Raw genomic sequence first — 27229 nt, forward strand, 5'->3', positions numbered from 1 at the left:
CCGCTGAGCCTGCGCGTCCGGAGCCTGCGCGTCCGGAGCCTGTGCTCCGCAACGGGGGAGGCCACAACAGTGAGAGGCCCGCATACCGCAAAAAAAAAAAAAAAAAAAAAAAAAAAAAGAAAACTATATTCTATCATCAATTCACACTCAAACACCAGGAAAATTATGATTATACTTTATATTTCATTATAATTCCAAAAAGACACAATAAAATGATTCTCCTGGTAGTGTCTTCAGGGACCGATTGCTTCTGCTTCTTTGCGTGAAGGAATCCCTAAGGAGGAAAGATTCCCCCCTCCCCCCACAACTGTCAGACTCCAACCGCTCCTCTTTTGTGCAATCAGCCTTAGAACATTTCCCAGACGCCAATATTTGACCTCCCGGGGAAACATGCGGTAACCGCCTAACCATAATTGGGGAAAATTGAACCAGGGTCTGGACTTAGGCACCGGCACAGAGAGGACTGGGGAGATTTCATGGTGGCCAGAAGGGCCATGGGAGAGCTGGTTCGATGATCCCAAAGGCCCTAGATACTAGCTGGTTGGGGACCCGTTGCGTATCTCGGGCAAGATTCAGCTTCTCTCAGCGTCTGGGAACAGCGTGCTCACATGCCAAGCTTTGGACTACATTTCCCAGACGGCTTTACTCTCCGGGCTGTCGCACTTTACTAGGGCGTGTCTTGGAAGAGAGGCCACAGCCGGCGAGCACCGCTGGGGCATCTCGCTCACCTCCGGCAGCCGCACCTGCCTCCCCGCGAGATGATTGGGGTCCTGCTCCTGCTCCTGCTCCTCCTCCTCCCCTTTCTCCTGTACATCGCTGCACCCCAAATCAGGTCTGTGCAAATGTATTGCCTTCTCTTGAGAAGTCTTCGGGGGAAACATTCATCCCCATCGAAGCTCTGTTCTTCAAAAGAAGGAAAGGGAGACTCCCCGCGGGGCTCCAAGTAGGGGAGTTCGGTTGGTCGGAGGAGGTCCAGCTGCCCTGGGTGAGGAGGGCGATACCAGGAGACCCCAGGCCGTGGGAAGGGGCTGCAGTCCGGAGCACCCTGCTTTGTTTCCTCAGTGCGACTCGTGACATCTGCAGCTCCATTGCTTGCTCTCTTGTTGCTGTTAGATTTGCTTTTTCTCTGGACAGATGTAGTAAAGGAGAGAATTGAAAGGGTTTCATCACATTCTCCTGCCTTCGCAGCAGGAGTTGGGGGTGGGAGGTGGTCCGAGCCCTGCTCTGGGGTTTGGGGGTGGGGAGGAGAGGTTGAGGGTCGTGGTCTCTTGACCAGGTGACACATCAGCCAATGGCTGGCTGAGTGCCCCGGAGAATCAGCAGCGAGTTGCACACTGCTGATTGGTGCTGAGTAAATCACCAGTAGTGACGGTGGACCAGTGACTGAAGACACACATTCCTTCCCTCGGTGGGGATTGGATGGGCGGGGGAAAGGGGACGCGGTCACTGTCTGAGTGGAACTGGAAGGCGCGCTAGATCACCCTCTGCCGTTTCTTACCACATTCACCCCTTCTTCCCTTTCTCCCCACCTCCCTCGAGCCCCTCCTCCAGTTGTATTTTTCCTCCCCTCTGCACACGCAGTCTTTCCACCTCTAGGCACACATGGGTGTTGGTACTGGGCCGAAACGCTCCTTCTTATCTCTTTCCGCCATGACATCCTCTTATCCACATAGAATCTCACAGAAGAGTTGAACCTGAACTGAAAATAGTGCTCATACCTCAGCAAGATTTTTCTAAGGAAGGTTACACTCCAAGGGTGATGTTCCAGACCACCTAGCTAGGTCATGGGGGCTCGACCAGAGCTGGACTTTCATAGTTGATTGTCTCTTCTCTTCCTGCTGGTTAAGCAGAAGGAAGAACTGGGTAGTGGCCCTGATATGTTGTGGCTCCTGGAGCTAAAGCTGAAGGAATGTGGGAAACTGAGCAGGGAGGCTTGTTCTGAGCAGGAAGATATCCGTTGGTGGTCACCTTGAGTTAGTTTGCTTCCTTCATGGCCTGTTTGTTCTAAGCAGGAACTTGAGTGGCTAGAAGTGTGTACTTTGCAATTCTAAGTTCAATGAAAAAGGTTGAAATGCTCTTAAAAATGCATCTCCCAGTCAACAAATTGTTTTAAATTGAGCCCCCAAGATTTACAGAGAAAAGAACAATTCGAGGCCTACGAATACCTGTTTGTGCATTCATTCTTTTGGAGAAGCAGGATGAAGGACAAAGGACTCAAATTAGTGAAACCAGGACTTGAATCTCAGCTCCCCTTTGTACTTACTTACATTATTCTTTGTCTTATTTATTTATTTTTTCTAAATGTATTTATTTATTTTTGGCTGCGTTGAGTCTTCGTTGCTGTGTGCAAGCTTCCTCTAGTTGCGGCAAGCAGGGGCTACTCTTCGTTGCTGAGTGCAGGCTTCTCACTGTGGTGGCTTCTCTTGTTGTGGAGCACGGGCTCTAGGCACGCAGGCTTCAGTAGTTGTGGCACATGGGCTCAGTATTTGTGGCGCACGGGCTTAGTTGCTCCGCGGCGTTAGGGATCTTCCCAGACCAGGGCTCGAACCCGTGTCCCCTGCATTGGCAGATGGATTCTTAACCACTGTGCCACCAGGGAAGTCCCTCTTTGTCTTATTTTATTTTATTTTTTTTTTGTGGTACGCGAGCCTCTCACTGTTGTGGCCTCTCCCGTTGCGGAGCACAGGCTCCGGACGCGCAGGCTCAGCGGCCATCGCTCACGGGCCCAGCCGCTCCACGGCATGCGGGACCCTCCCGGACCGGGGCACGAACCCGTGTCCCCTGCATCGGCAGGCGGACTCTCAACCACTGTGCCACCAGGGAAGCCCCCTCTTTGTCTTATTTTTAAGTGTGTGTGTGTGTTTCTGTTCGTTTTGTCCAGGTTGACAAGTTTTCATAATTTTAACTCTGTGTTGGGTAAGCTGTTTTATTAAGGCCATAAAGTGACTGTTATGGACAGATTAACATCAGTGAACCAGTTCTTTCTTTTTCTAGGCTGAGTCTTGTGATTTCCTAATCCTAAGAAAGAGCTCCACCAGGATCCTGGCTAAACAGATATTCATCAGTTCTTGTAACTGCAGGGAACAGTGCTAAGGTTTGCCCTTATAATAGAATCACTTCTGTCCTCAAGCAAGAGCAGAAACATTTGAACAAGAAAATCTTTTTTTAAAAAATAAATTTATTTACTTATTTATTTATTTATATTTTTGGCTGCGTTGGGTCTTCGTTGCTGCACACGGGCTTTCTCTAGTTGCGGTGTGCGGGCTTCTCATTGCGGTGACTTCTCTTGTTGCGGAGCATGGGCTCTAGCCGCGTGGGCTTCAGTAGTTGTGGCACGCGGGCTCAGTAGTTGTGGCTCACAGGCTCTAGAGCGCAGGCTCAGCAGTTGTGGTGCACGGGCTTAGTTGCTCCGTGGCATGTGGGATCTTTCTGGACCAGGGCTCAAACCCGTGTCCCCTGCATTGGCAGGCAGATTCTTAACCACTGTGCCACCAGGGAAGCCAGAGCAAGAAAATCTTAAGAGCAGAAAATTTTGTTTTCTTTCCTCCAACCTTCCTTTAATCTATAAAAAGACAGCAGTAGAAGGAACCAAAACAGCCCTCAGCCTTGGGACCTGTAGACGCGGGGATATTGCAGGAATCTCTGGCTGAGACAAAGAAAATGAAGAACTGATGAGCTCTCCTCTGTCTGCAGGAAAATGCTGTCCAGCGGGGTGTGTACATCAACCATCCAGCTTCCTGGGAAGGTCGCTGTGGTCACTGGAGCCAACACAGGCATCGGGAAGGAGACAGCCAAAGAGCTAGCTCAAAGAGGCAAATTCATCTGCTTCTAATTCCCTCCTGCCACTGTTGTTTTTTTTTAATTGAAGTATAGTTGATTCACAATGTTAATTTCTGCTGTACAGCAAAGTGATTCAGTTATACATATATATACATTCTTTTATTAATAAATTCTTTTCCATTGTGGTTTATCATAGGATATTGAATATAGCTCCCTGTGCTATACAGTAGGACCTTGTTGTCCATCCATTCTATATGTAATAGCTTGCATCTGCCAATCCCTAACTCCCAGTCCATCCATCCCCCACCACCCCCATCTTGGCAACCACAAGTTTGTTCTCTATGTCTGTGAGTCTGTTTCTGTTTTGTAGATAGGTTCATCTGTGTCATATTTTAGATTCCATGTATAAGTGATATCATATGGTATTTGTCTTTCTCTTTCTGACTTACTTCACTTAGTGTGATAATCTCTGGTTGCATCCATGTTGCTGCAAATGGCATTATTTCATTCTTTTTTATGGCTGAGTAGTATTCCATTTTATATATGTACCACATCTTTATCCATTCATCTGTCAATGGACATTTAGGCTGTTTTCAGATCTTGACTATTGTGAATAGTGCTGCTATGAACATAGGGGTGCATGTATCTTTTTGAATTATAGTTTTGTCCAGATATATGCCCAGGAGTGGATTGCTGGATTATATGGTAATTCTATTTTTAGTTTTCTGAGGAACCTCCATACTGTTTTCTATAGTGGTTGCACCAACTTATATTCCCACCAACAGTGTAGGAGCGTTCCTTTTTCTCCATACCCTCTCTAACATTTGTTATTTGTAGACTTTTAATGATGGCCATTCTGACTGGTGTTAGATGATATCTCACTGTAGTTTTGATTTGCATTTCTCTAATAATTAGTGATGTTAAACATCTTTTCATGTGCCTATTGGCCATCTGTAGATCTTCTTTGGAGAAATGTCTATTTAGGTCTTCTTGCTACTGCTATTTTATCCCTTGCAATGATGACCGTTCTCATTATTTCCTCCCAGTCTTGGAATTCAAGAACATTCCAAGTGCCCTGCTGATTTGCTGGTCTGACACTAGTACAATGTTCTACATATAATGGACACAATGAATATTATTGATTTATTTTTCTTTCCTGATTTGTTCATCAGATACCTCTGTGTGAAGTAGGGGTAATTCCTTTTTTAAAAAAACAGTAGAAAATAACATTTAACATTAGTATTAGGTCTTTGTTGCACACTCAAAAACAGAGCCGACAGTTTGTCTCTTTTATATGTTGGTTGACAGGAGCCCGTGTATATTTAGCTTGCCGGGATGTGCAAAAGGGGGAGTTGGTGGCCAGAGAGATCCAGGTCATGACAGGGAACCAACAGGTGTTGGTGCGGAAACTGGACTTGGCTGATACTAAATCTATTCGAGCCTTTGCTAAGGGCTTCTTAGCAGGTAAGTGTGGAACTGGAGACTATGCTGTGGGTCTTGCAATCAACATGGCAGACTTAGCTAAAAGGAAAAGATTCCTCTCCCTCTCTGACACATAGAAATGCTAGACAAAATATAGCCAAAAACTTATGATTCATAGCTGAACTCATTAGTAACAAAGGGAAATACTCAAGAGGCAGAAACAAAAAGTGAATTCAAAGGTTCATAACAGTGCATAAGAACTAAAGCCAGAAATCTCATACGTGTACCAGAACTCAAAATGGGCTTTAAGGTCTGGAGTCCAAATATCCGTACAGGGATAGGAGATGAGACCTCAGGATGTTGAGGGCTGGGTTGCTGTCTGTATCTGAGGCTCCACATAAGGTTGGGATTTGCAAAAAGCCATCTGGTCCTTGGTACAGGGAGCTTAAAAAAAAACCCAGGTCACCAGCTCAGGGGCCTGACAAAGAAGCTTAACATCTCTTAGAACATGGATGGATAAACGGTCATCTGCAAGAAATTAGAACTTCAAGCTGACATCATTTATGGGGTGGGGGGGAATCCATTCACACCACCAAATGGTGCAAGAAACTTGAGCGGAGAAATTAACGTAAAACCCCGTAGTATCACATCAAAATTGAGTCCAAGAGCACTCTGTAGGCTTATTCCCTCATAACCCAGGGATCTAGGCCTCCCAAGGGAAGCAACTTCCACTGATATATACTTTTAGTCAGAAATTACAACTCATATGAGGAAATAAATCATAAGAGAAAGTTGGCAGATGAAACAAAGGGGTGAAACCAGTGTTTCTTTGTGGACCTGAATCTGAGCGGCAGGGAGGCATAGAGAGTATCCTTTTTCTCTTGTTTTGGAATTTCCCATTCAGCTTGGGAAGTCTTTCTGTTGGGAGAGATAGACAGAACACTTCCCAAAAGCACTGAGTAAGTAGCTCCTGAATTGGAAAGATTGGAAAGGCCATTTGGTAATGTCAGGTGGAATTTTGCCCTGTATTAAGAGTAGGTATGATTCAACTAAAGTCTTAAAATGAAAAAACAATACAAAATAAGTATGAGGGATAAATAGAGGAAAGATTGAAGCCATGCATCCTCATTTTCAAAGCATGGGTATGGGGCAGATTTCAAAGATGTAACAGCTGTGGCTGGCCACTTCCACACTCCATCCCCTCTTCCCTGCAGAGGAAAAGCATCTCCACATTTTGATCAACAACGCAGGAGTGATGATGTGTCCCTACTCCAAGACAGCCGACGGCTTTGAGATGCACATGGGAGTCAACCACTTAGGTAAGAAATTGTGTCTCATCACAAAGCTAGAGGGAAACTGAAGTTCTCCTTGGAAAACTTAGGGTCATATGGAGCCTTCTTTGTGGTGTGATTGGACCTTTGGGCCATAATAGACTATAAGTGTATAATGAATAGTGTTGTCCTGCCTGAAAGCTCAGGCTCGCTTGAGGTTCCTCCCACTTTTTAATCTGTGCTTCAGATTCAATTTACCTTAGAATATTTTTGAACAACCTAATTGGATTGGGGGCTGTGTTGCTTTCTTTGTAGAGACCCTTGTGGCCAGCATCAAGTAGAGGCCGCCTGCCCTTAAACAGTGATGTTATTCAAAGTTGGAATAAGACATGACTTCGTATTCATATTCACATAATCCAGACCTACCTCGTAGAAAGATGTCTCATGTCTTTGGCTGTTCCTATTTCCCTAAACCGTCACTGAACTTATTCTGTAGTTGATAATGAATTAATGAGGCAAAAAGCCTTATTCTGGAGTGCTCTGCCTTCCATAGCTGAGCCCGGCTCACCACTACTCCCTTCACCCTCACATTGGCCCTGAACTCTGTTAATTCTCCTTTTTCTCAAAGGTCACTTCCTCCTGACCCACCTGTTGCTAGAGAAGTTGAAGGAATCAGCCCCATCAAGGGTAGTGAATGTGTCTTCCTTAGCACATCACCTGGGAAGGATCCACTTCCATAACCTGCAGGGTGAGAAGTTCTACCATGCAGGTCTGGCCTACTGTCACAGCAAGTTAGCCAACATTCTCTTTACCCAGGAACTGGCCCGGAGGCTAAAAGGTAAGCTTAGAAGAAATGAGTGTGGAGACATGAGTCAATGGGAAGTAGCTAAAAGCCACAGGAATAGGAACTGTTTTCTGGAGCCCATCCTCTGGACAGGACCTGCTTCCATGGCTCTACCTGGGTATAGTTTTAGTAAACAGCCCACAAGTGAATGTTGGAGGTGACTGGGAGGTAACGGGAAAATTCTGAAGGCTGGGCTTTGACAGTTACTAGCTGCATGATCTGCAGCAAGTTGCTTAACTTTTCAAGGCTTATTTCCTCATATGTAAAATGGGACTGCTTCACGAGTTATTGTCATGATTAATTCAGGCCTCATGAGCAAATCAAGTTTTTTGACTCGTAATGAAACTAGATAGAAGGGAGGGACCAGAACTGGCACTGGCTACAACCATTGGGATAAAACAGGTGCTGGGACTATGGAGGGGGTCTCCCTAACAACAAAGGGTCAAATAAGAGGGAATTGTATGCTTGAGGAGGGGAGTCTCCTGTCACAAATAAACAGAGGTCCTTAGAATGGTCTACTATGGATTTCCAATAAATAGAACAGGAAATCCAGGGTGGACAATTAGAGTTGCTTAGGATTAAGGCAGGCAGAATTCAGGCTGAAGGTATCAGACACATTATCCGCATCGCTGGAACAGGATCGTCAAACCACATGGACAGCTGTGAGATGGAGAGTTATGTCTATGCCCAGGGTATAACATCCTTTATCAGGTTGGGATGGATCAGCGTAACTGGACGGTGAAAACTATCCAAAGGTTGGTCAGGGAGCTAGGGTGGCCTGGAAGTGGAGAGATGGACCCAGCCGTGAGGATCAGATAAAAGCAGAGGCTACACGAGTGAGAAAACCTGATAGATATGAGGATTAGGTGGGAAATAGCTATGATGCAATGAAAGAAACCTGGGCATGACGGAAGAGTCATTCATTCAGCCATTCAACAGCCACATATTCAGTGTCCATGCTATTTTACACACTGGATTAGTGGAGTGGTGGAGTGGTTCACATCCAATGGGAGAAAGAAATAATTAGCAAGTATTTATACAACTGTCACATGTAAAATCACATATAAAATAAGTCTAGTAATGCATGAATAATTCTCATTGTAAAAAGTTCAAATAAGATGGAAGTATATAGAGTTATTCTCCTCTCTTCCCTTTCTGCTTTTCTCCCCTCAAGATACCACTGTCGGGCCTCCCTGGTGGCGCAGTGGTTGGGAGTCCGCCTGCCGATGCAGGGGACGCGGGTTCGTGCCCCGATCCCGGAGGATCTCACATGCCGCGCAGCGGCTGGGCCCGCGAGCCATGGCCGCGGAGCCTGTGTGTCCGGGGCCTGTGCTCCGCGGCGGGAGAGGCCACAGCAGTGAGAGGCCCGCGTACAGCAAAAAAAAAAAAAAAAAAAAAAAAAAAAAAAAAAAAAAGATACCACTGTCAACAACTTGATGTGCACCATTCCAATTATTTTCTTGTGCATTTACATATGTATATATCATACGTAAGGAAGTGAAATTCCAACACAGTATCTTAGAGATCTTTCCATGTAGTACATAGAGATTTACCCCATTACTTTTGTTGGCCGCATTGTGTTTCATAGTGTAGATGTGCTTTAGTTGATTCATTTCCTAAACAACGTCTAGACAGTTTTCTTTTTGTTGTTGTTATTTAATTATAATTGTGATAAATGCTATAAAGGGGAATTACGAGGACCTATAATGGATTGGCAGGGGGCGGGTGGGGAGAACCTTATTCAGTCTGAAGGATCAGGAAGGACTTTTCTGAGGGAGTGAGTTGCAAGCCGAGCCCTTGCAGGATGATTACAAATTAAATGGGTAGGGCTTCCCTGGTAGCGCAGTGGTTGAGAGTCCGCCTGCCGATGCAGGGGACACGGGTTCATGCCCCAGTCCGGGAAGATCCCACGTGCCACGGAGTGGCTGGGCCCGTGAGCCATGGCCGCTGAGCCTGTGCGTCCGGAGCCTGTGCTCCGCAATGGGAGAGGCCACAACAGTGAGGGGCCAGCGTACCGCAAAAAAAAAAAAAAAAAAGAAATTAAATGGGTTACAGTGTGGGTGGGGTGAGGCAGCTGAGGGGGCTGAGGAACATCCCAGGCAGAAGGAAGAGAATGCATGAAGGTCTGGTCTCTGCTTGAGAAACTGAGAAAAGGCAGTCATAGTTAGAATGTAGAAAGCAAGAGATCTGAGCTGAGTCTGGTAAAGTAGGTGAAGGTGAAATCCAGAGAGGCCACAGTAAGGATTTTAGTGTTTATTCTAAGAGCAATGGAAAACCGTTAAAATGGAATCCTTGTTTAAAACGAGGGCAAGAGTGGATGCAGCAGGTGATTTCTGTGGTTGAGGTAAGAAGTGAGGGTAGCTTGGACTAGGGTGGTGGAGATGGAGGGTAATAGACACTCCTGAGAGATATTTAGGATGTGAAAATCACAGGGCTTGTTGATTGGAGATGTATGGTGAGGTGGTGGATCCTTAAGGACTGGTCGTGTGTGCCTGCCTGGTTGAAAGTGTAGGGAACACTGCAAGAACCAGGTTTGGCCTTAAATATATGAAGTCAGTCTTGGACCTCTGAGTCTGCATTACTATGGGTCATCTAGAGTAGATGTCAAGTGGAAAATAATACAGGTCCACAGTCCTTTTTCTATAATTGTGGAATCCACAAAGGCCTGAAAACTCAGTTTTTTCCTAAGCTTGATACCAAAACTCATTTGGCAGCAAAACCTCACCTGTACTAGGGAGAGTAGGTAATAGACACTTTATATATATAAAATAAAATTTAAAAAATTGGAAACATTTCTGACCCCAGGGTTTCTAGAAAAGAATTGGGGACCTGAAATAGCACATGCATAAGAGTCATTTAGCACTTATCATGCACCAGAAAGAATTCTAAGCTCTTTTACACATGAACTCATTTAATCCTGAAAACAGCTCTGTGAGGTGTAGGTATTATAATTATCCCTATTTTACAGATGAGGAAACTAAGTCACAACATCAGGAAGGTCACACAGCTAGTGAGTGGTAAAGCTTGGATTTGAAACTGGGCAGTCTGACTACAAAGTCCATACCCTTAACCACCACATTATACTGCCTTTTATTGTCAGCCAAGAGTTAAAAGGAGCCACTCGGACCATAGATAAAAATGAGTGCTATAAAGTTACAGAGAGGGAATTTAGTGAGCCATGAGAACTCTTAACATTTAAAGTTTGGGTAGAAGATGATGAACCGGTCCAGGAAACAAGAGGATGCATCCAGAAAGGTTAAAAAAACCCAGAAGAGGTGTGAGATCATGGAAGCCAGTGAAAAGGCAGCTTTAGGATGAGAGTGGTTAACAATGTCAAGTGCTTCTGAGAGGTCCTCACTCTGCTGCTTCCTAGCAGTTAATAACCCCTCTGAGCCTTAATTGTAATCTGTGAAATGAAGGTATAAATTACTGTGAGGAGTGCTTGCGATAGCATCATGGGAAGGGAGTCCACACGGGGCAAATGTTTATTCATGTCTTCTGCTGTCTTTGGCCACTTGGCAACATCAAGTCCTGTCTTCCCCTCTCTATATGGCATCCCCGCATCAGGCTCTGGCGTTACAACGTACTCTGTACACCCTGGCACAGTCAACTCTGAATTGGTTCGGTACTCATCCCTCATGAGATGGATTTGGTGGCTTTTCTCCTTCTTCATCAAGACCCCTCAGCAGGGAGCCCAGACCAGCCTGTACTGTGCCTTAACAGAAGGTCTTGAAGCTCTAAGTGGCAACCATTTCAGGTATGAATGTATCTGTTTTTGAAGATGGAATTTCATTGCCCACAGGAAATAATTGGATTTGTCTGGTATACCATACCCTTTTAATTTATTTTTTTGGGGGGAGCAGGTGTTTATTTATTTAAATTTTCATTTTATATTGGACTATAGTTGATTTACAATGTCGTGTTAGTTTCAGGTGTACAGCAAAGTGATTCAGTTATACATATACATATATTCATTTTTTTTCATATTCTTTTCTCATATAGGTTATCATAGAATATTGAGTAGAGTTCCCTGTGCTATACAGTAGGTCCTTGTTGGTTATCTATCTTAGATATAGTAGTGTGTGTATATTAATCCCAGGCTCCTGATTTATCCCTCTCTACCATGTTTCCCCTTTGGTAACCATAAGTTTGTTTTCGATATCTGTAAGTCTGTTTCTATTTTGTAAATAAGTTCATTTGTGTTTTTTTTTTTTGTTTTTTTTTTGTTTTTTTCTTCTTTTTGCGGTATGCGGGCCTCTCACTGTTGTGGCCTCTCCCGTTGCGGAGCACAGGCTCCGGATGCGCAGGCCCAGAGGCCATGGCTCACGGGCCCAGCCGCTCCGCGGCACGTGGGATCCTCCCAGACCGGGGCACGAACCCGTGTCCCCTACATCGGCAGGCAGACTCTCAACCACTGCGCCACCAGGGAGGCCCCATTTGTGTTATTTTTAAAAATTAGGTTCCACTTATGAGTGATAACATATGATATTTGTCTTTCTCTGTCTGACTTACTTCACCTAGCACCTAGTATGATAATATCTAGGTCCATCCATGTTGCTGCAGATGGCATTATTTCATTCTTTTTTATGGCTGAGTAATATTCCATTGTCTGTATGTATACCTTACCTTTTTTAAAAGGTACATTGTCTAATATGGCTTTTGTCTCTTGACTCTAGGGATGAGGGTAGTTAATGATGCTGCTAATGATGCTGATGTTTTATCTTTTTTTTTTTTTTTTTTTTTTTTTTGCGGTATGCGGGCCTCTCACTGTTGTGGCCTCCCCCGTTGCGGAGCACAGGCTCCAGACGCGCAGGCTCCGGACGCGCAGGCTCAGCGGCCATGGCTCACGGGCCCAGCCGCTCCGCGGCATATGGGATCCTCCCAGACCGGGGCACGAACCCGTATCCCCTGCATCGGCAGGCGGACTCTCAACCACTTGCGCCACCAGGGAGGCCCTGTTTTATCTTTTAATAGGGGAATTTGACCCATTCACATTTTTTTGTGGTAACTGCTAGGTTTGATTTTATTCATGCCGTCTTTTATATGGATGATTATGCTTTCTGGTTGTTTCTTTTCTTCCTACATTTTTTAATGTCAATCTAGTTTTCTTTGTTCCTTTTTGGACTCCTAGTTCTATTTTTTCACATTAAAAAGAATTTGAATCTATATTTCTCCCTTGCCTTCAGGACTAAAATAGTATCAATGGACTCCCTTCTTGAATAAGTGAAGACTTTTAAAACTTTGTATTGTAGGGAATTTTGAATGTACACAGGAGTAGACAAAATAGCATGTTGAATTCCCATATACCCATAATCAGCCTCAACAACCATTTAACCCATGGCCAATCCTGCCCCATCCCCATCCACTACCCCTTCCCATATTTTTCTCATTCCATATTATTTTGAAGCAAGTTCCAGATATCACATAAGATCAAAATTTTAACACGGTTTCACCTCCACCTTCAAGATTTGTGGAAATAATCTGAAATTTTAGAGAAAGGGCTGTAAATAAATTTAGATTGGAATGAAACGTAGACAGTCAGATCATGAAAGGTCTATAATGCCAGGCTTAGAGAGGAGCCACAGAAGTTGTTTCAGTAGAGAGAGCCATAATCTGGTCTGTGGTTTAGAAAAATATCCTTAGTAACTCCGTTTGATGAATGAATGAAGTACCCCAAATGAGAGAGAATGAGTTTCTGATGTAGGGTAATGACAGCCCGAATGAGGAGAATGGTTTAAGTGAGAGACCCTGAAGAGGCAGCATTTTTACCACTTTTACCACTTGATGACCAACAAGTGAGGATTTGGTGACCTGGGTTCAAGCCTGACTTATTAGGAGATTAATTGTGACATTAACTGAGACAGAAGTTGTAGGTAAATAATGTTTATAACTTAGGGTTCTTTGATTCCAAACCAGTGGAAATGGACTCTGGCTAACATAAGCAAGAAGAGAATTTATTAAAATATGGGGATACTCCTAGGTTCGAAGGGAAGACTGAAGAGTCAGGCTTTGAACAGTCAGAATGGCCAGTCAGCTGGCCAGGACCCTGCTGCTGGAGTGAGTGAACACCAGCTGTCTTCAGTCTGTTGTGTTGCTCACCATCCACTCTCCAGGGAGGAAGCATTGGGTCTCCTTCCTGCCCCGATCATCGCCTCCATCCTCTCACCCCCACTCGCTTGGCTGCAGGAGGACAGGCAGGCATTTGATTAATGGGCTCTTCAAACTATATCCAAGAGGAAGAGGTAATTCCATAGAAAGAAATCAGGTTTCTATTGCCAAAAGAATGTGGGATGGGTGTTCAGCCAAAGAGGAACAATTGCCCACTACGTAATAAACCTGGCTCTGTACATATTGAGTGTGTTATCCATAAAATATGTGAGTAGAACTGTGTAGCGGATAGTTGGAAATGCAGGTCTGAAGTGCAAGAAGATAGATTATTTAGTTTTGTACACTGGAATGATTTTCCAAGAGTGACTGGATTCTTCTTCCCTGGAGATTTTTTTAAATGAAATAACCCTTTATCTTGGTTTTGACTGAATGGCTTAGAGTCAGCTTCAAATCCATAGTTATTGAATTGACTTTTGAAGAGCCTTTCCAGTACAATGGATTCTTAATTTTAAGCATTTTGAAGATCCAACCACAGCCATGTAGACCACTAGCAAGACATGAACATAGAAGTCTGTCTTGATTGAAGCTTTAGGACCTTTGCACTGGTTGTTCTTTTCTGCCTGAAACTATTAATCAACTTTTTGTCTTTATAGATTTGCCTATACAGTTGGAATTATATAATATATGGCCTTTTGTGACTGGCTTCTTTCACTTAGCATTACATGTTAAAGGTTCATCCATGCTAGAGGGTGTATCAATACTTCATTCCTTTTTATTGCCAAATATCTTATTTTATGGATACACCATCTTCATTTATCCATTCATCAGTTGATGGGCATTTGGATTTTTTCCCATTTTTGGGTTGTTAAGATAATGCTGCTATGAACATCCATGTACACATTTTGTATGGATATTTCTTTTGGATATAAACCCAGAAATGGAATCTCACTGGAATATGGGTCATATTTTAACTCTACTTTAGCTGTTGAGAAACTACCAGACTGTTTTCCAAAGTGGCTGCACCATTTTACATTGCCACAAGCAGTATATGAGGGTTCCAATTTCTCCACATCCTTGTTAACACTTGTTATTGTCTGTCTGTCCTTTTTTTTTTTTTTTTTTTTTTTTGCGGTATGCGGGCGTCTCACTGTTGTGGCCTCTCCCATTGTGGAGCACAGGCTCCGGACATGCAGGCTCAGCAGCCATGGCTCACGGGCCCAGCCGCTCTGCGGCATGTGGGATCTTCCTGGACCGGGGCACGAACCCATGTCCCCTGCATTGGCAGGCGAACTCTCAACCACTGCACCACCAGGAAAGCCCTGTCTGTCTGTCCTTTGATATTAGCTATCTGAGTATATACGGAGTAATATCTCATTGTGGTTCTCATTTGCATTTTCCTCCTACTGATGTTGAACATCTTTTCATGTGCTATTGCCCGTTTCTATATCTTTGTTGGAGAAATGTCTATTCAAATCCTTTGCCCATTTTTAAATTGGATTGTCTTTTTGTTGTTTAGTTGTAACAGTTCTTTATATAATCTAGATATGAGTCCTTTATCAGGTATATGATTTGCAAATATTTTCTCCCATTCTGTTGGTTTGTCTTTTCAGTTTCTTCATGATGTCCTTTGAAGAACAGAAGTTTTTAATTTTGATGAAGTCTCATTTAGCTAGTTTTTCTTTTATCACTTGTGCTTTTGGTGTCTTATCTAAGAAACTATTGCCTAGCCCCAGGTCAAAAAGATTTATTACTGTTTTCTTCCAACAGTTTTATAGTTTTAACATTAAGTTCAGGTCTATGGGGGCTTCCCTGGTGGCGCAGTGGTTGAGAGTCCGCCTGCCGATGCAGGGGACACGGGTTCGTGCCCCTGTCCCGGAAGATCCCACATGCCGCGGAGCGGCTGGGCCCGCGAGCCATGGCCGCGGAGCCTGTGTGTCTGGAGCCTGTGCTCCGCAACGGGAGAGGCCACAGCAGTGAGAGGCCCGCGTACAGCAAAAAAAAAAAAAAAAAAAAAAAAAAAAAAAAAAGTTCAGGTCTATGATCCTTTTGTTTTTCTTTTTGAATTTTATTTTATTTATTTTTTATACAGCAGGTTCTTTTTTTTAACATCTTTATTGGAGTATAATTGCTTTACAGTGGTGTGTTAGTTTCTGCTTTATAACAAAGTGAATCAGCTATACGTACACATATATCCCCATATCCCCTCCCTCTTGCGTCTCCCTCCCTCCCACTCTCCCTATCCCACCCCTCTAGGTGGTCACAAAGCACCGAGCTGATCTCCCTGTTATACAGCAAGTTCTTATTAGTTATCCATTTTATACACATCAGAGTATACATGTCAATCCCAATCTCCCAATTCATCACACCCCCACCCCCACCCCCGCCACTTTCCCCCCTTGATGTCCATACGTTTGTTCTCTACATCTGTGTCTCTTTTTCTGCCCTGCAAACCAGTTCATCTGTACCATTTTTCTAGGTTCCACATACATGCGATAGTACATGATACTTGTTTTTCTCTTTCTGACTTACTTCACTCTGTATGACAATCTCTAGATCCATCCACATCTCAACAAATGACTCAATTTTGTTCCTTTTTATGGCTGACTAATATTCCATTGTATGGTACCACATCTTCTTTACCCATTCATCTGTCGATGGGCATTTAGGTTGCTTCCATGACCTGGCTATTGTAAATAGTGCTGCAATGAACATTGGGGTGCATGTGTCTTTTTGAATTATGGTTTTCTCAGGGTATATGCCCAGTAGTGGGATTGCTGGGTCATATGGTAATTCTATTTTTAGTTTTTTAAGGAACCTCCGTACTGTTCTCCATAGTGGCTGTATCAATTTACATTTCCACCAACAGTGCAAGAGGGTTCCCTTTTCTCCACACCCCCTCCAGCATTTGTTGCTTGTAGATTTCCTGATCATGCCCATTCTAACTGGTGTGAGGTGGGTGATACCTCATTGTAGTTTTGATTTGTATTTCTCTAATAATTAGTGATGTTGAGCAGCTATTTTTTAAAAAATTTATTTATTGTTTATTTTTGGCTGTGTTGGGACTTCGTTGCTGCACGTGGGCTTTCTTTAGTTGCGACGAGTGGGGGCTACTCTTCGTTGCGGTTTGTGGGCTTTTCATTGCAGTGGCTTCTCTTGTTGCAGAGCACAGGCTCTAGGTGAGCAGGCTCAGTAGTTGTGGCGCACGGGCTTTGTTGCTCCTCAGCATGTGGGATCTTCCCAGACCAGGGCTCGAACGCGTGTCCCCTGCATTGGCAGGCAGATTCTTAACCTCTGCACCACCAGGGAAGTCTCTGTCGAGCACCTTTTCATGTGCTTCTGGGCATCTGTATGTCTTCTTTGGAGAAATGTCTATTTAGGTCTTCTGCCCATTTTTTGATTGGGTGGTTTGTTTTTTTAATATTAAGCTGCATGAGGGCTTCCCTGGTGGCACAGTGGTTGAGAGTCCGCCTGCCGATGCAGGGGACGCGGGTTCGTGCCCCGGTCTGGGAGGATCCCACATGCCGCGGAGCGGCTGGGCCCGTGAGCCATGGCTGCTGGGCCTGCGCGTCTGGAGCCTGTGCTCCGCAACAGGAGAGGCCACAAGTGAGAGGCCCGCGTACCGCAAAAAAAAAAAAAAAAAAAAAAAAAAAGCTGCATGAGCTGTTTATGTATTTTGGAGATTAATCCTTTGTCCGCTGATTCGTTTGCAAATATTTTCTCCCATTCTGAGGGTTGTCTTTTCGTCTTGTTTGTAGTTTCCTTTGCTTTGCAAAAGCTTTTAAGTTTCATTAGGTCCCATTTGTTTATTTTTGTTTTTATATCCATTACTCTAGTAGGTGGATCAAAAAAGATCTTGCTGTGATTTATGTCAAAGAGTGTTCTTCCTATGTTTTCCTCTAAGAGTTTTATAGTGTCCAGTCTTACATTTAGGTCTCTAACCCATTCTGAGTTTATTTTTGTGTATGGTGTTAGGGAGTGTTCTAATTCCATTCTTTTACATGTAGCTGTCCAGTTTTCCCAGCACCACTTATTGAAGAGACTGTCTTTTCTCCACTGTATACCCTTGCCTCTTTTGTCATAGATTAGTTGACCATAGGTGTGTGGGTTTATCTCTGGGCTTTCTATACTATACCATTGATCTATATTTCTGTTTTTGTGCCAGTACCATACTGTCTTCATTACTGTAACTTTGTAGTATAGTCTGAAGTCAGGGAGTCTGATTCCTCCAGCTCCATTTTTTTTCCCTCAAGACTGCTTTGGCTATTAGGGGTCTTTTGTATCTCCATACACATTTTAAGATTTTTTGGTTCTTGTCTTGCAAAAAATGCCACTGGTAATTTGATAGGGATTGCATTGAATCTGTAGATTGCTTTGGGTAGTATAGTCATTTTCACAATATTGGTTCTTCCAATCCAAGAACAGGGTATATCTTTCCATCTGTTTGTGTCATCTTTGATTTCTTTCATCAGTGTCTTATAGTTTTCTGAGTACAGGTCTTTTACTTCCTTAGGTAGGTTTATTCCTAGGTATTTTATTCTTTTTGTTGCAATGGTGAATGGGATTGTTTCCTTAATTTCTCTTTCTGATCTTTCATTGTTAGTGTATAGGACTGCAAGAGATTTCTGTGCATTAATTTTGTATCCTGAAACTTTAACAAATTCATTGATGAGCTCTAGTAGTTTTCTGCTGGCATCTTTAGGATTGTCTAAGTATAGTATCATGTCATCTGCAAAGAGTGACAGTTTTACTTCTTTTCCAATTTGTATTCCTTTTATTTCTTTTTCTTCTCTGATTGCTGTGGCTAGGACTTCCATAACTATGTTGAATAAGAGTGGCGACAGTGGACATCCTTGTCTTGTTCCTGATCTTAGAGGAAATGCTTTCAGTTTTTCACCATGGAGAATGATGTTTGCTGTGGGTTTGCCATATATGACCTTTACTCTGTTGAGGTAGGTTCCCTCTATGGCCACTTTCTGGAGAGTTTTTATCATAAATGGGTGCTGAATTTTGTCAAGAGATTTTTCTGCATCTACTGAGATGATCATATGGTTTTTAGTCTTCAATTTGTTAATAGGGTGTATCACATTGATTTATTTGCGTATATTGAAGAATCCTTGCATCCCTGAGATAAATCCCTCTTGATCATGGTGTATGATCCTTTTAATGTGTTGTTGGATTCTGTTTGCTAGTATTTTGTTGAGAAGTTTTGCATCTATATTCATTAGTGATATTGGTCTGTAATTTTCTTTTTTTGTAGTATCTTTGTCTGGTTTTGGTATCAGGGTGATGGTGGCCTCATAGAATGAGTTTGGGAGTGTTCGTTCCTCTGCAAGTTTTTTGGAAGAGCTTGAGAAGGATGGGTGTTAGCTCTTCTCTAAATATCTGGTAGAATTCACCTGTGAAGCCATCTGGTCCTGGACTTTTGTTTGTTGGAAGATTTTTAATCACAGTTTCAAATTCATTACTTGAGATTGGTCTGTTCATATTTTCTGTTTCTTTCTGGTTCAGTCTTGGAAGGTTATACCTTTCTAAAAATTTGTCCATTTCTTACAGGTTGTCCATTTTATTGGCATAGAGTTGCTTGTAGTAGTCTCTTAGGATGCTTTGTATTTCTGTGGTGTCTGTTGTAACTTCTCCTTTTTCATTTCTAATTTTATTGATTTGAGTCCTCTCCCTCTTTTTCTTGATGAGTCTGGCTAAAGGTTTATCAATTTTGTTTATCTTCTCAAAGAACCAGCTTTTAGTTTTATTGATCTTTGCTATTGTTTTCTTTGTTTCTATTTCATTTATCTCTGCTCTGATCTTTATGATTTCTTTCCTTCTACTAACTTCGGGTTTTGTTTGTTCTTCTTTCTCTAGTTCCTTTAGGTGTAAGGTTAGAATATTTACTTGAGATTTTTCTTGTTTCTTGAGGTAGGGTTATATTACTTATAAACTTCCCTCTTAGAACTGCTTTTGCTGCATCCCATAGGTTTTGGATCATTGTGTTTTCATTGTCATTTGTCTCTAGGTATTTATTGGTTTCCTCTGATTTCTTCAGTGATCTCTTGATTATTTAGTAACGTATTGTTTAGCCTCCATGTGTTTGTGTTTTTTACTTTTTTTTCCCTGTAATTGATTTCTAATCTCATAGCGTTGTGGTCAGAAAAGATGCTTGATATGATTTCAGTTTTCTTAAAGTTACTGAGGCTTGATTTGTGACCCAAGATGTGATCTATCCTGGAGAATGTTCTGTGTGCGCTTGAGAAGAAAGTGTGATCTGCTGTTTTCGGATGGAATGTCCTGTAAATATCAATGAAATCTATCTGGTCTATTGTGCCATTTAAAGCTTGTGTTTCTTGGGCTTCCCTGGTGGCGCAGTGGTTGAGAGTCCGCCTGCCGATGCAGGGGACACAGGTTCGTGCCCCGGTCCGGGAAGATCCCACATGCCGTGGAGCGGCTAGGCCCGTGAGCCATGGCCGCTGAGCCAGTGTGTCTGGAGCCTGTGCTCCGCAACGGGAGAGGCCACAACAGTGAGAGGCCGGGAAAAAAAAAAAAAAGCTTGTGTTTCTTTGTTAATTTTCTGCGTGGATGATCTGTCCATTGGTGTAAGTGAAGTGTTAAAGTCCCCCACTATTATTGTGTTACTGTCGATTTCCTCTTTTATAGCTTTTAGTAGTTGCCTTATGTATTGAGGTGCTTCTATGTTGGGTGCATATATATTTATAATTGTTATATCTTCTTCTTGGATTGATCCCTTGATCATTATCTAGTGTCCTTCCTTGTCTCTTGTAACATTCTTTATTTTAAAGTCTGTTTTATCTGATATGAGTATTGCTACTCCATCTTTCATTTGATTTCCATTTGCATGGAATATCTTTTTCCATCCCCTCACTTTCAGTCTGTATGTGGCCCTAGGTTTGAAGTGGGTCTCTTCTAGACAGCATGTATATGGGTCTTGTTTTTGTATCCATTCCGCAAGCCTGTGTCTTTCGGTTGAAGCATTTACTCCATTCACGTTTAAGATAATTATCAATATGTATGTTCCTATTACCATTTTCTTTTTTTTTCCTATTTTTTTATTTTTTTTTATTTTTTGTTTTTGCGGTATGTGGGCCTCTCACTGTTGTGGCCTCTCCCGTTGTGGAGCACAGGCTCCGGACGCACAGGCTCAACGGCCATGGCTCACGGGCCCAGCCACTCCGCGGCATGTGGGATCTTCCCGGACCTGGGCGCAAACCCGTGTCCCCTGCATCAGCAGGCGGACTCTCAACCACTGCACCACCAGGGAAGCCCCCTATTACCATTTTCTTAATTGTTTTGGGTTTGTTTTTGTAGGTCCTTTTCTTCTTGTGTTTCCCACTTAGAGTAGTCCCTTTAGCATTTATTGTAGAGCTGGTTTGGTGGTGCTGAATTCTCTTAGCTTTTGCTTGTCTGTAAAGCTTTTGATTTTTCCATTGAATCTGAATGAGATCCTTGCTGGGTAGAGTAATCTTGGTCGCAGTTTCTTCCCTTTCATCACTTTAAATATATCGTGCCACTCCCTTCTGGCTTGTAGAGTTTCTGCTGAGAAATCAGCTATTAACCTTATGGGAGTTCCTTTGTATGTTATTTGTTGTTGTTCCCTTGTTGCTTTCAATAATTTTTCTTTGTCTTTAATTTTTGTCAATTTGATTACTGTATGTCTCAGCGTGTTTCTCCTTGGGTTTATCCTGCCTGGGGCTCTCTGCACTTCCTGGACTTGGGTGGCTATTTCCTTTCCCATGTTAGGGAAATTTTTGACTATACTCTCTTCAAATATTTTCTTGGTTCTTTTCTCTCTCTTTTCTCCTTCTGGGACCCCTATAATGCAAATGTTGTTGTGTTTAATGTTGTCCCAGAAGCCTCTTAGGCTGCCTTCATTTCTTTTCATTCTTTTTTCTTTATTCTGTTCTGCAGCAGTGAATTCTACCATTCTGTCTTCCAGGTCACTTATCTGTTCTTCTGCCTCAGTTATTCTGCTATTGATTCTTTCTAGTGTATTTTTCATTTCAGTTATTATATTGTTCATCTCTGTTTGTTTGTTCTTTAATTCTTCTAGGTGTTTGTTCTTTAATTCTTCTAGGTCTTTGTTAAACATTTCTTGGATCTTCTTGATCTTTGCCTCCCTTCTTTTTTTTTAAATTTATTTTATTTTTTTATTTTTGTCTCTGTTGGGTCTTGGTTGCTTCGTGTGGACTTTCTTTAGTTGTGGTGAGCGGGGCTACTCTTCATTGAGGTGCACAGGCTTCTCATTGTGGTGGCTTCTCTTGTTGTGGAGCATGGGCTCTAGGCACGCAGGCTACAGTAGTTGCGGCTTCTGGGCTCTAGAGTGCAGCCTCCGTAGTTGTGCTGCCTGGACTTAGTTGCTCCGTGGCATGTGGGATCTTCCCGGACCAGGGCTCGAACCCGTGTCCCCTGGATTGGCAGGCGGATTCTTAACCACCGTGCCACCAGGGAAGCCCTGCCTCCATTCTTTTTCTGAGGTCCTGGGTCATCTTCAGTATCCTTATTCTGAATTCTTTTTCTGGAAAGTTGCCTGTCTCCACTTCATTTAGTTGTTTTTCTGGGGTTTTATCTTGTTCCTTCATCTGGTACATAGCCCTCTGCCTATCTTTCTGTGAATGTGGTTTTTCTTCCACAGGCTGCAGAATTATAGTTCTTCTTCCTTCTGCTGTCTGCCCTCTCTCCTTTTTTTTTTTTTTTTTTTTTGGCCATGCCACACAGCATGTGGGATCTTAGTTCCCCGACCAGGGATCAAACCTGGGCCCCTGGCTGTGAGAGCAGAATCCTAACCACTGGACTGCCAGGGAATTCCCTATGATCCATTTTTGTTAATTTTTGTATATGGTATGAGGTAGGGTTCCAACTTCATTCTTTTGCATTTGGATATCCAATTGTCCCAGAACCATTTGTTGAAAAGATTATTTTCTGTTTGCTGAATTGTCATGATAGCTGTATTAGTCCATCTTGGGCTACCATAACAGAATACCACAAACTAGATGGCTTAAATGACATTAATTTATTTTATCACAGTTCTGGAGGCTGGAAGTTCAAGATCAAGATGCTGGCAGGGCTAGTCTCTGGTGAGGCCCCTCTTCTGCATTGCAGATGGTTACCTTCTTGCTATGTCCTCACATGGCCTTTCCTCTGTGTGCATATATTCTTGGTGTCTCCTTCTCTTCTTAATAAGGACACTAGTTCTATTGGATTAAGGCCTCACCCTTATGACCTCATTTAACCTTAATTACCTCCTTAAAGACCCTATCTTCATTATAGTCACATGGGGGTTAGAGCTTCAACCTATGGATTTGGGGGGACATGCATCAGTCTATAACAGTAGTATTACCAAAAATCAATTGACTGTAAATGTGAGGGTTTACTTCTGCACTTTTAATTCTATTCTATTCATTTACATGTGTATCCCTATGCCAGTATAACACTATCTTGATTACAGCAGCTTTATAGTAAGTTTTGAAATTGGTCAATCTTTTACCTATACTGATTAATACTTACCAAAGTCCCACTGGAAATATCAGCATCATGACCATGCTGATGTCATAACCATACTTCAGTACTTCTTATTGTATATAATAGTTGAATTTTGTATTTGAATAATTTTTACAGCATGTCTTAGCTTACAGGGCATTTTCATGTCCTTTGTATCATTTGCTGTTCACCATAAACTTATAAAGAATTTAAGGCTTAGTGCATTGGAGGCTGTAGAGGCCTACAGAGGCCAAGTCATTTCCAGAGAGTCAATCAGACCCTCTTGGTCATCAGTGATAGTCTTTTCACTCAGAAATGGCAGGTTTTGCTGGTGGTATTGGTGAGTTCCCTTAAACAGAAGTACTACACTTATAAGGCTTGTTTTTTAAATGCAAAGTCATCTTTAAGTATTTTTTTTTCAACCTTTCATGTATTTAAGAACCATCTGGAGAACTGGTTGAAGACAGATTCCTAGGCCTCAATCCTAGAGATTCTGATTCAGCAGGTCTGGGGTGGGGCCTGAGAGTTGGCATTTCTAGCAAGTTCTCAGAGAGTGCTCCTGCTGTTTGTCCACAGCCCAGAGTTTGAGTAACACGGTTTTAATGGACATAGTGTTAGGAGTTTGCTTCACATGGTTGTTTCAGACTTATCAACTCTCCTTTTTACCTTCAGAGTTTGCTTAGATGGTCCAGGAAGCAGATTTCTTGAAACCGTATAGTTTTAAAAATTGTTTCTCACATGACGTCAAAGATCGTGAGCCTTTTACTCAATCATTAAAAAAGAAAATAACCCTTCATTGAATCCCTACTGTGTACTAGATGCAGAGAATACAAAAATGAGTAAAAGAATTATCCTTGAGAAACTTTTCTGGGTGGTGAAAAGTTGGGACACCCCTTCTGCATTTAATGGGGACTTAAAACAATTGTAGTTACAACAATGAAGAGAAGGTATATGAAACACCTGGGACCTTGTTATTACCATTTCTCTTCTGCTATCATCTTTTACTTCTTTTGTTGGTTATGAAGCTGACTTTACTTGTTCTTTGAGTTTAAAAACAGTTATAACTGCAGGTAGATCAGAAAGAAGAAGTTTTTTTTTAACCACTCCAAGCATCTATGACCAATGTAAATAGCAGTATCTCAGCTACATGACAGTGTACAAGGTCCTATAGAGTGGACCTTAGAGACATGTTTGAATAAGATGGACATACACAGGAGTCAGAGAGGCACTGATATTACAGTTAAATATATATATATATATATATATATATATATATATATACACACACACACACACACACACACACACACAAAGGGGAATATAAAGACTAATTGATACACATTATATATCAAACAAAGCATTCTGATCCGGTGTGGTCTAGTGAGCTCCAAAATGGTAATTACATTTTCTCTGAGGTAAACATTGGAGGGTGCAGAGATAGGGCAAACACTGGTCCTGTGAAGCACCCAGAGCACATGTTGTTTTTCTGTTGTGTTCCTTATCCCAGGCAGAGAGCAGACTGCATTCTTGACCCTGTGTTTTAAGCCTCTCTGTTTCCTTTCCAGTGACTGCCATGTGGCATGGGTCTCTGCGCAGGCTCGTAATGAAACAGTAGCAAGGCGGCTGTGGGATGTCAGCTGTGACCTGCTGGGCATCCCTGTGGGTTGACAGGTGACGGCAGCTGGAACCAAGAGAAGCCTGCAGTAGACTACTAAGTACTCCCTGCCAAAATGATTCTCCTTCAGGATGGCCAAAACCTTGAGCACAAAGAAAGCAAACCTTCCAGCCTTGCCTGCTTGATGTCTGATAAAAGCCCAGTGTACACTGCCAGACTCATCTAACTCCTTGCATTTGTCCAGATTAATTTTGCTCCTGTTACTGCCAGAGTTACTAGAGATAATGTAGGATAAGTAGACCTTCATATGACCTCCAAGCTCATATTTTCCTTCTGAAGCCTACTACCTAGGAGAACCTAAGCTATGGCAGGGGTTAGTTTCTGGCACTTTGGATTCGTTTCTATTCTCTTTGTCCACAATGTAGTTCCTCCCAACCAAACAACCTTCAAGGGGGCCATCCTTTAGCCTTAGCTAAACTCCAGGAGTCACAGTGGCTTGGCTGAAGAGCAGGGTTTGTCCCTCACCTCTTAAGAAAACCATCATGGCACCAACATCTGGATTCTTTCAGGAAGCTTCACTGAATCTGGATTGTGGCATGGCTTTATCTCTGACAACCTAAAGCCACTGCTGCTAAAACACTTTCACATGCCTAGACCACAAAAGAGCTTCCTTTTCTAAGAAGTGGGTGGAGTTTACAGGATGGCAGAAATTTGGGGAAAGGCAAAAATAAAAATCAAATTTAAACTGTCATTCATTTTCCTGCTGTTTCTCAAATCAGCAAGAGGGTAGTGAAAGAAGCAGCTTGAGAAGATAGGCCACCTGACTTCAGTTACTGACCCTAGATCCACGGAGGCCTCCTTTTTGTGCCTTGGTTTCTCTTAGAAAACCAGAAGGGAAAGGCTATTTAGTGATTGTCCCTGAGTATATCTTTGTGTGTGTTCTTGTGTATTTATGCAGCTGGGAGTATTCAAAATAGTCACAAAGGAACAGTATTAAACTGGACCCCCGTGCAGGTAAATAATCAGAGACGGAGCAGACCTGTGTCATTCAGTCTTTGATATAATGGAAAATGAACTCTGTATATGCTGATAACTACCCACCAAGAAGCACATGGGTGGCAGGGAAGAAGTCCAAAAAAGAGAAGAATCCTGGAAGATAATGCATGCAAAGGCACTGAAGGGACTAGAAAAGGGTTTTTAAAAAAAACACACACACACTCACACAACAGCTAAATATGTTAGTAATATCCAGCAATAGAAGAATTGAGGGTGACCACCTGAGTTCAAGTAAGATGGGAAAGGCACTATGTTAAGCACCAATCAACCTATGTGGTAGAAAAAAAAACCCAAACAAAAACAAAACAACAAACAAACAAAAACCCCCCAATTATTTATTCAGCAAAATTATCTTAAGGACTGATATTGGTAATTATAGTCAATTTAAATATCTTTCAGGGCATTTCTTTACATTATCTTGACAAGATTAAAATGTCTACTGTATTTGCTAGAATTCTACAATTTATTTGGAGAATGTTTATCAAAAGTAATGCTGCCAAGGGAAGGCTGAGAAATTGGTACTGTTCCATCACTTGTTTGGAGTACATTCTTCTAATAGAGTTTGTGATTTTCTTGGACTAACAATTTACATGTTCACTTTGGTGGAGAAAAGAGTAATAGGACCACAGTCTTCTCATATTTGTAAATAATCTTTTGTTGAACTTGTTTTGACCATTAGGCTATATATTTAGACATGGTCATTTTATGGAAAAATTGGAAAACTTTTGATAATAGTGCAGAACTGAGTTAATATTTTACTTAATTTATATTAACTGTCAATGACAAATAAAAAATTTGATTATTGGGCCTCCCTGGTGGCGCAGTGGTTAAGAGTCCGCCTGCCGATGCAGGGGATACGGGTTCGTGCCCCGGTCTGGGAGGATCCCATATGCCGCGGAGCAGCTGGGCCCGTGAGCCATGGCCGCTGGGCCTGCGCGTCCGGAGCCTGTGCTCCGCAACGGGAGAGGCCACAACAGTGAGAGGCCCGCATACCGCAAAAAGAAAAAAAAAAAAAAAAATTGATTATTTATCATGTTTTTATTTACCAGAATAAAAACTGTAAGAATTAAACATTTAATTTGAGTCAACAGAAGAAAACAATTAAATGAAAGCTTAATTAGAGTCAAAAGAAGAAAACACTTTTCATTACTATGGTTATGCAATCATTTCTTGTTCATGAGGATAATTTGTCCCAGAGTCAGCCACAGTACAGTCTCAATTCAAACGCCATTAACTTGGGTTGTGTGATAATTTGATTATTCATTCACCCATTTTCTACTAATCTTTTATGATGCTATTCAAAGATCACGTTTTCCATCCCAGGCTATTTGTTACCTCTCCTTTTTGTACTTGTCCCTTCTGTAACACAATGCTATGGGACCTACAGTACACTGCCACTAACAACCTGACTTTTCTCTCTCTCTCTATGCTCAATGAATATTAGCAGCTCAACAAAAGTTTGTTGAATCAATGGTCTTTGAACTCAGTCTAATAAGGGTCCAGGAGATATAAATCACCAAATCATTTCCCTCTGAACAGTCATATGTCTTTTAATACGTGTGGGCAGTCTTAAGTATTGGGCTGCCAAGCACACATTTCAGAACGGGCTCCATAGGCACACCATCAGCGAAAATAGGAATTTTCGTT

At 42.5% G+C, this 27229-nt stretch overlaps 1 protein-coding gene across 2 annotated transcripts; it reads left to right on the plus strand.

Moving 5' to 3' along the window:
• Window positions 1–661: 661 nt before the first annotated feature.
• RDH11 (retinol dehydrogenase 11) lies at window positions 662–25281 on the plus strand. 2 transcript variants are annotated; one of them, XM_060095952.1, is made up of 8 exons: window positions 760–832; window positions 2995–3094; window positions 3694–3812; window positions 5089–5244; window positions 6417–6521; window positions 7102–7311; window positions 10885–11074; window positions 24477–25281. In XM_060095952.1, exons 3-8 carry the CDS (start codon window positions 3698–3700, stop codon window positions 24577–24579), a joined length of 879 nt encoding a protein of 292 aa, XP_059951935.1. In that variant the 5' UTR covers window positions 760–832; window positions 2995–3094; window positions 3694–3697; the 3' UTR covers window positions 24580–25281. The 2 variants fall into 2 exon arrangements, with proteins under 2 accessions (XP_059951934.1, XP_059951935.1); XM_060095951.1 differs by lacking the exon at window positions 2995–3094 and having other exon boundaries at window positions 662–832.
• Window positions 25282–27229: the final 1948 nt, after the last annotated feature.

The sequence above is a fragment of the Mesoplodon densirostris genome, chromosome 4 (genome assembly GCF_025265405.1).
Source record: "Mesoplodon densirostris isolate mMesDen1 chromosome 4, mMesDen1 primary haplotype, whole genome shotgun sequence".
Taxonomy (NCBI): domain Eukaryota; kingdom Metazoa; phylum Chordata; class Mammalia; order Artiodactyla; family Ziphiidae; genus Mesoplodon; species Mesoplodon densirostris.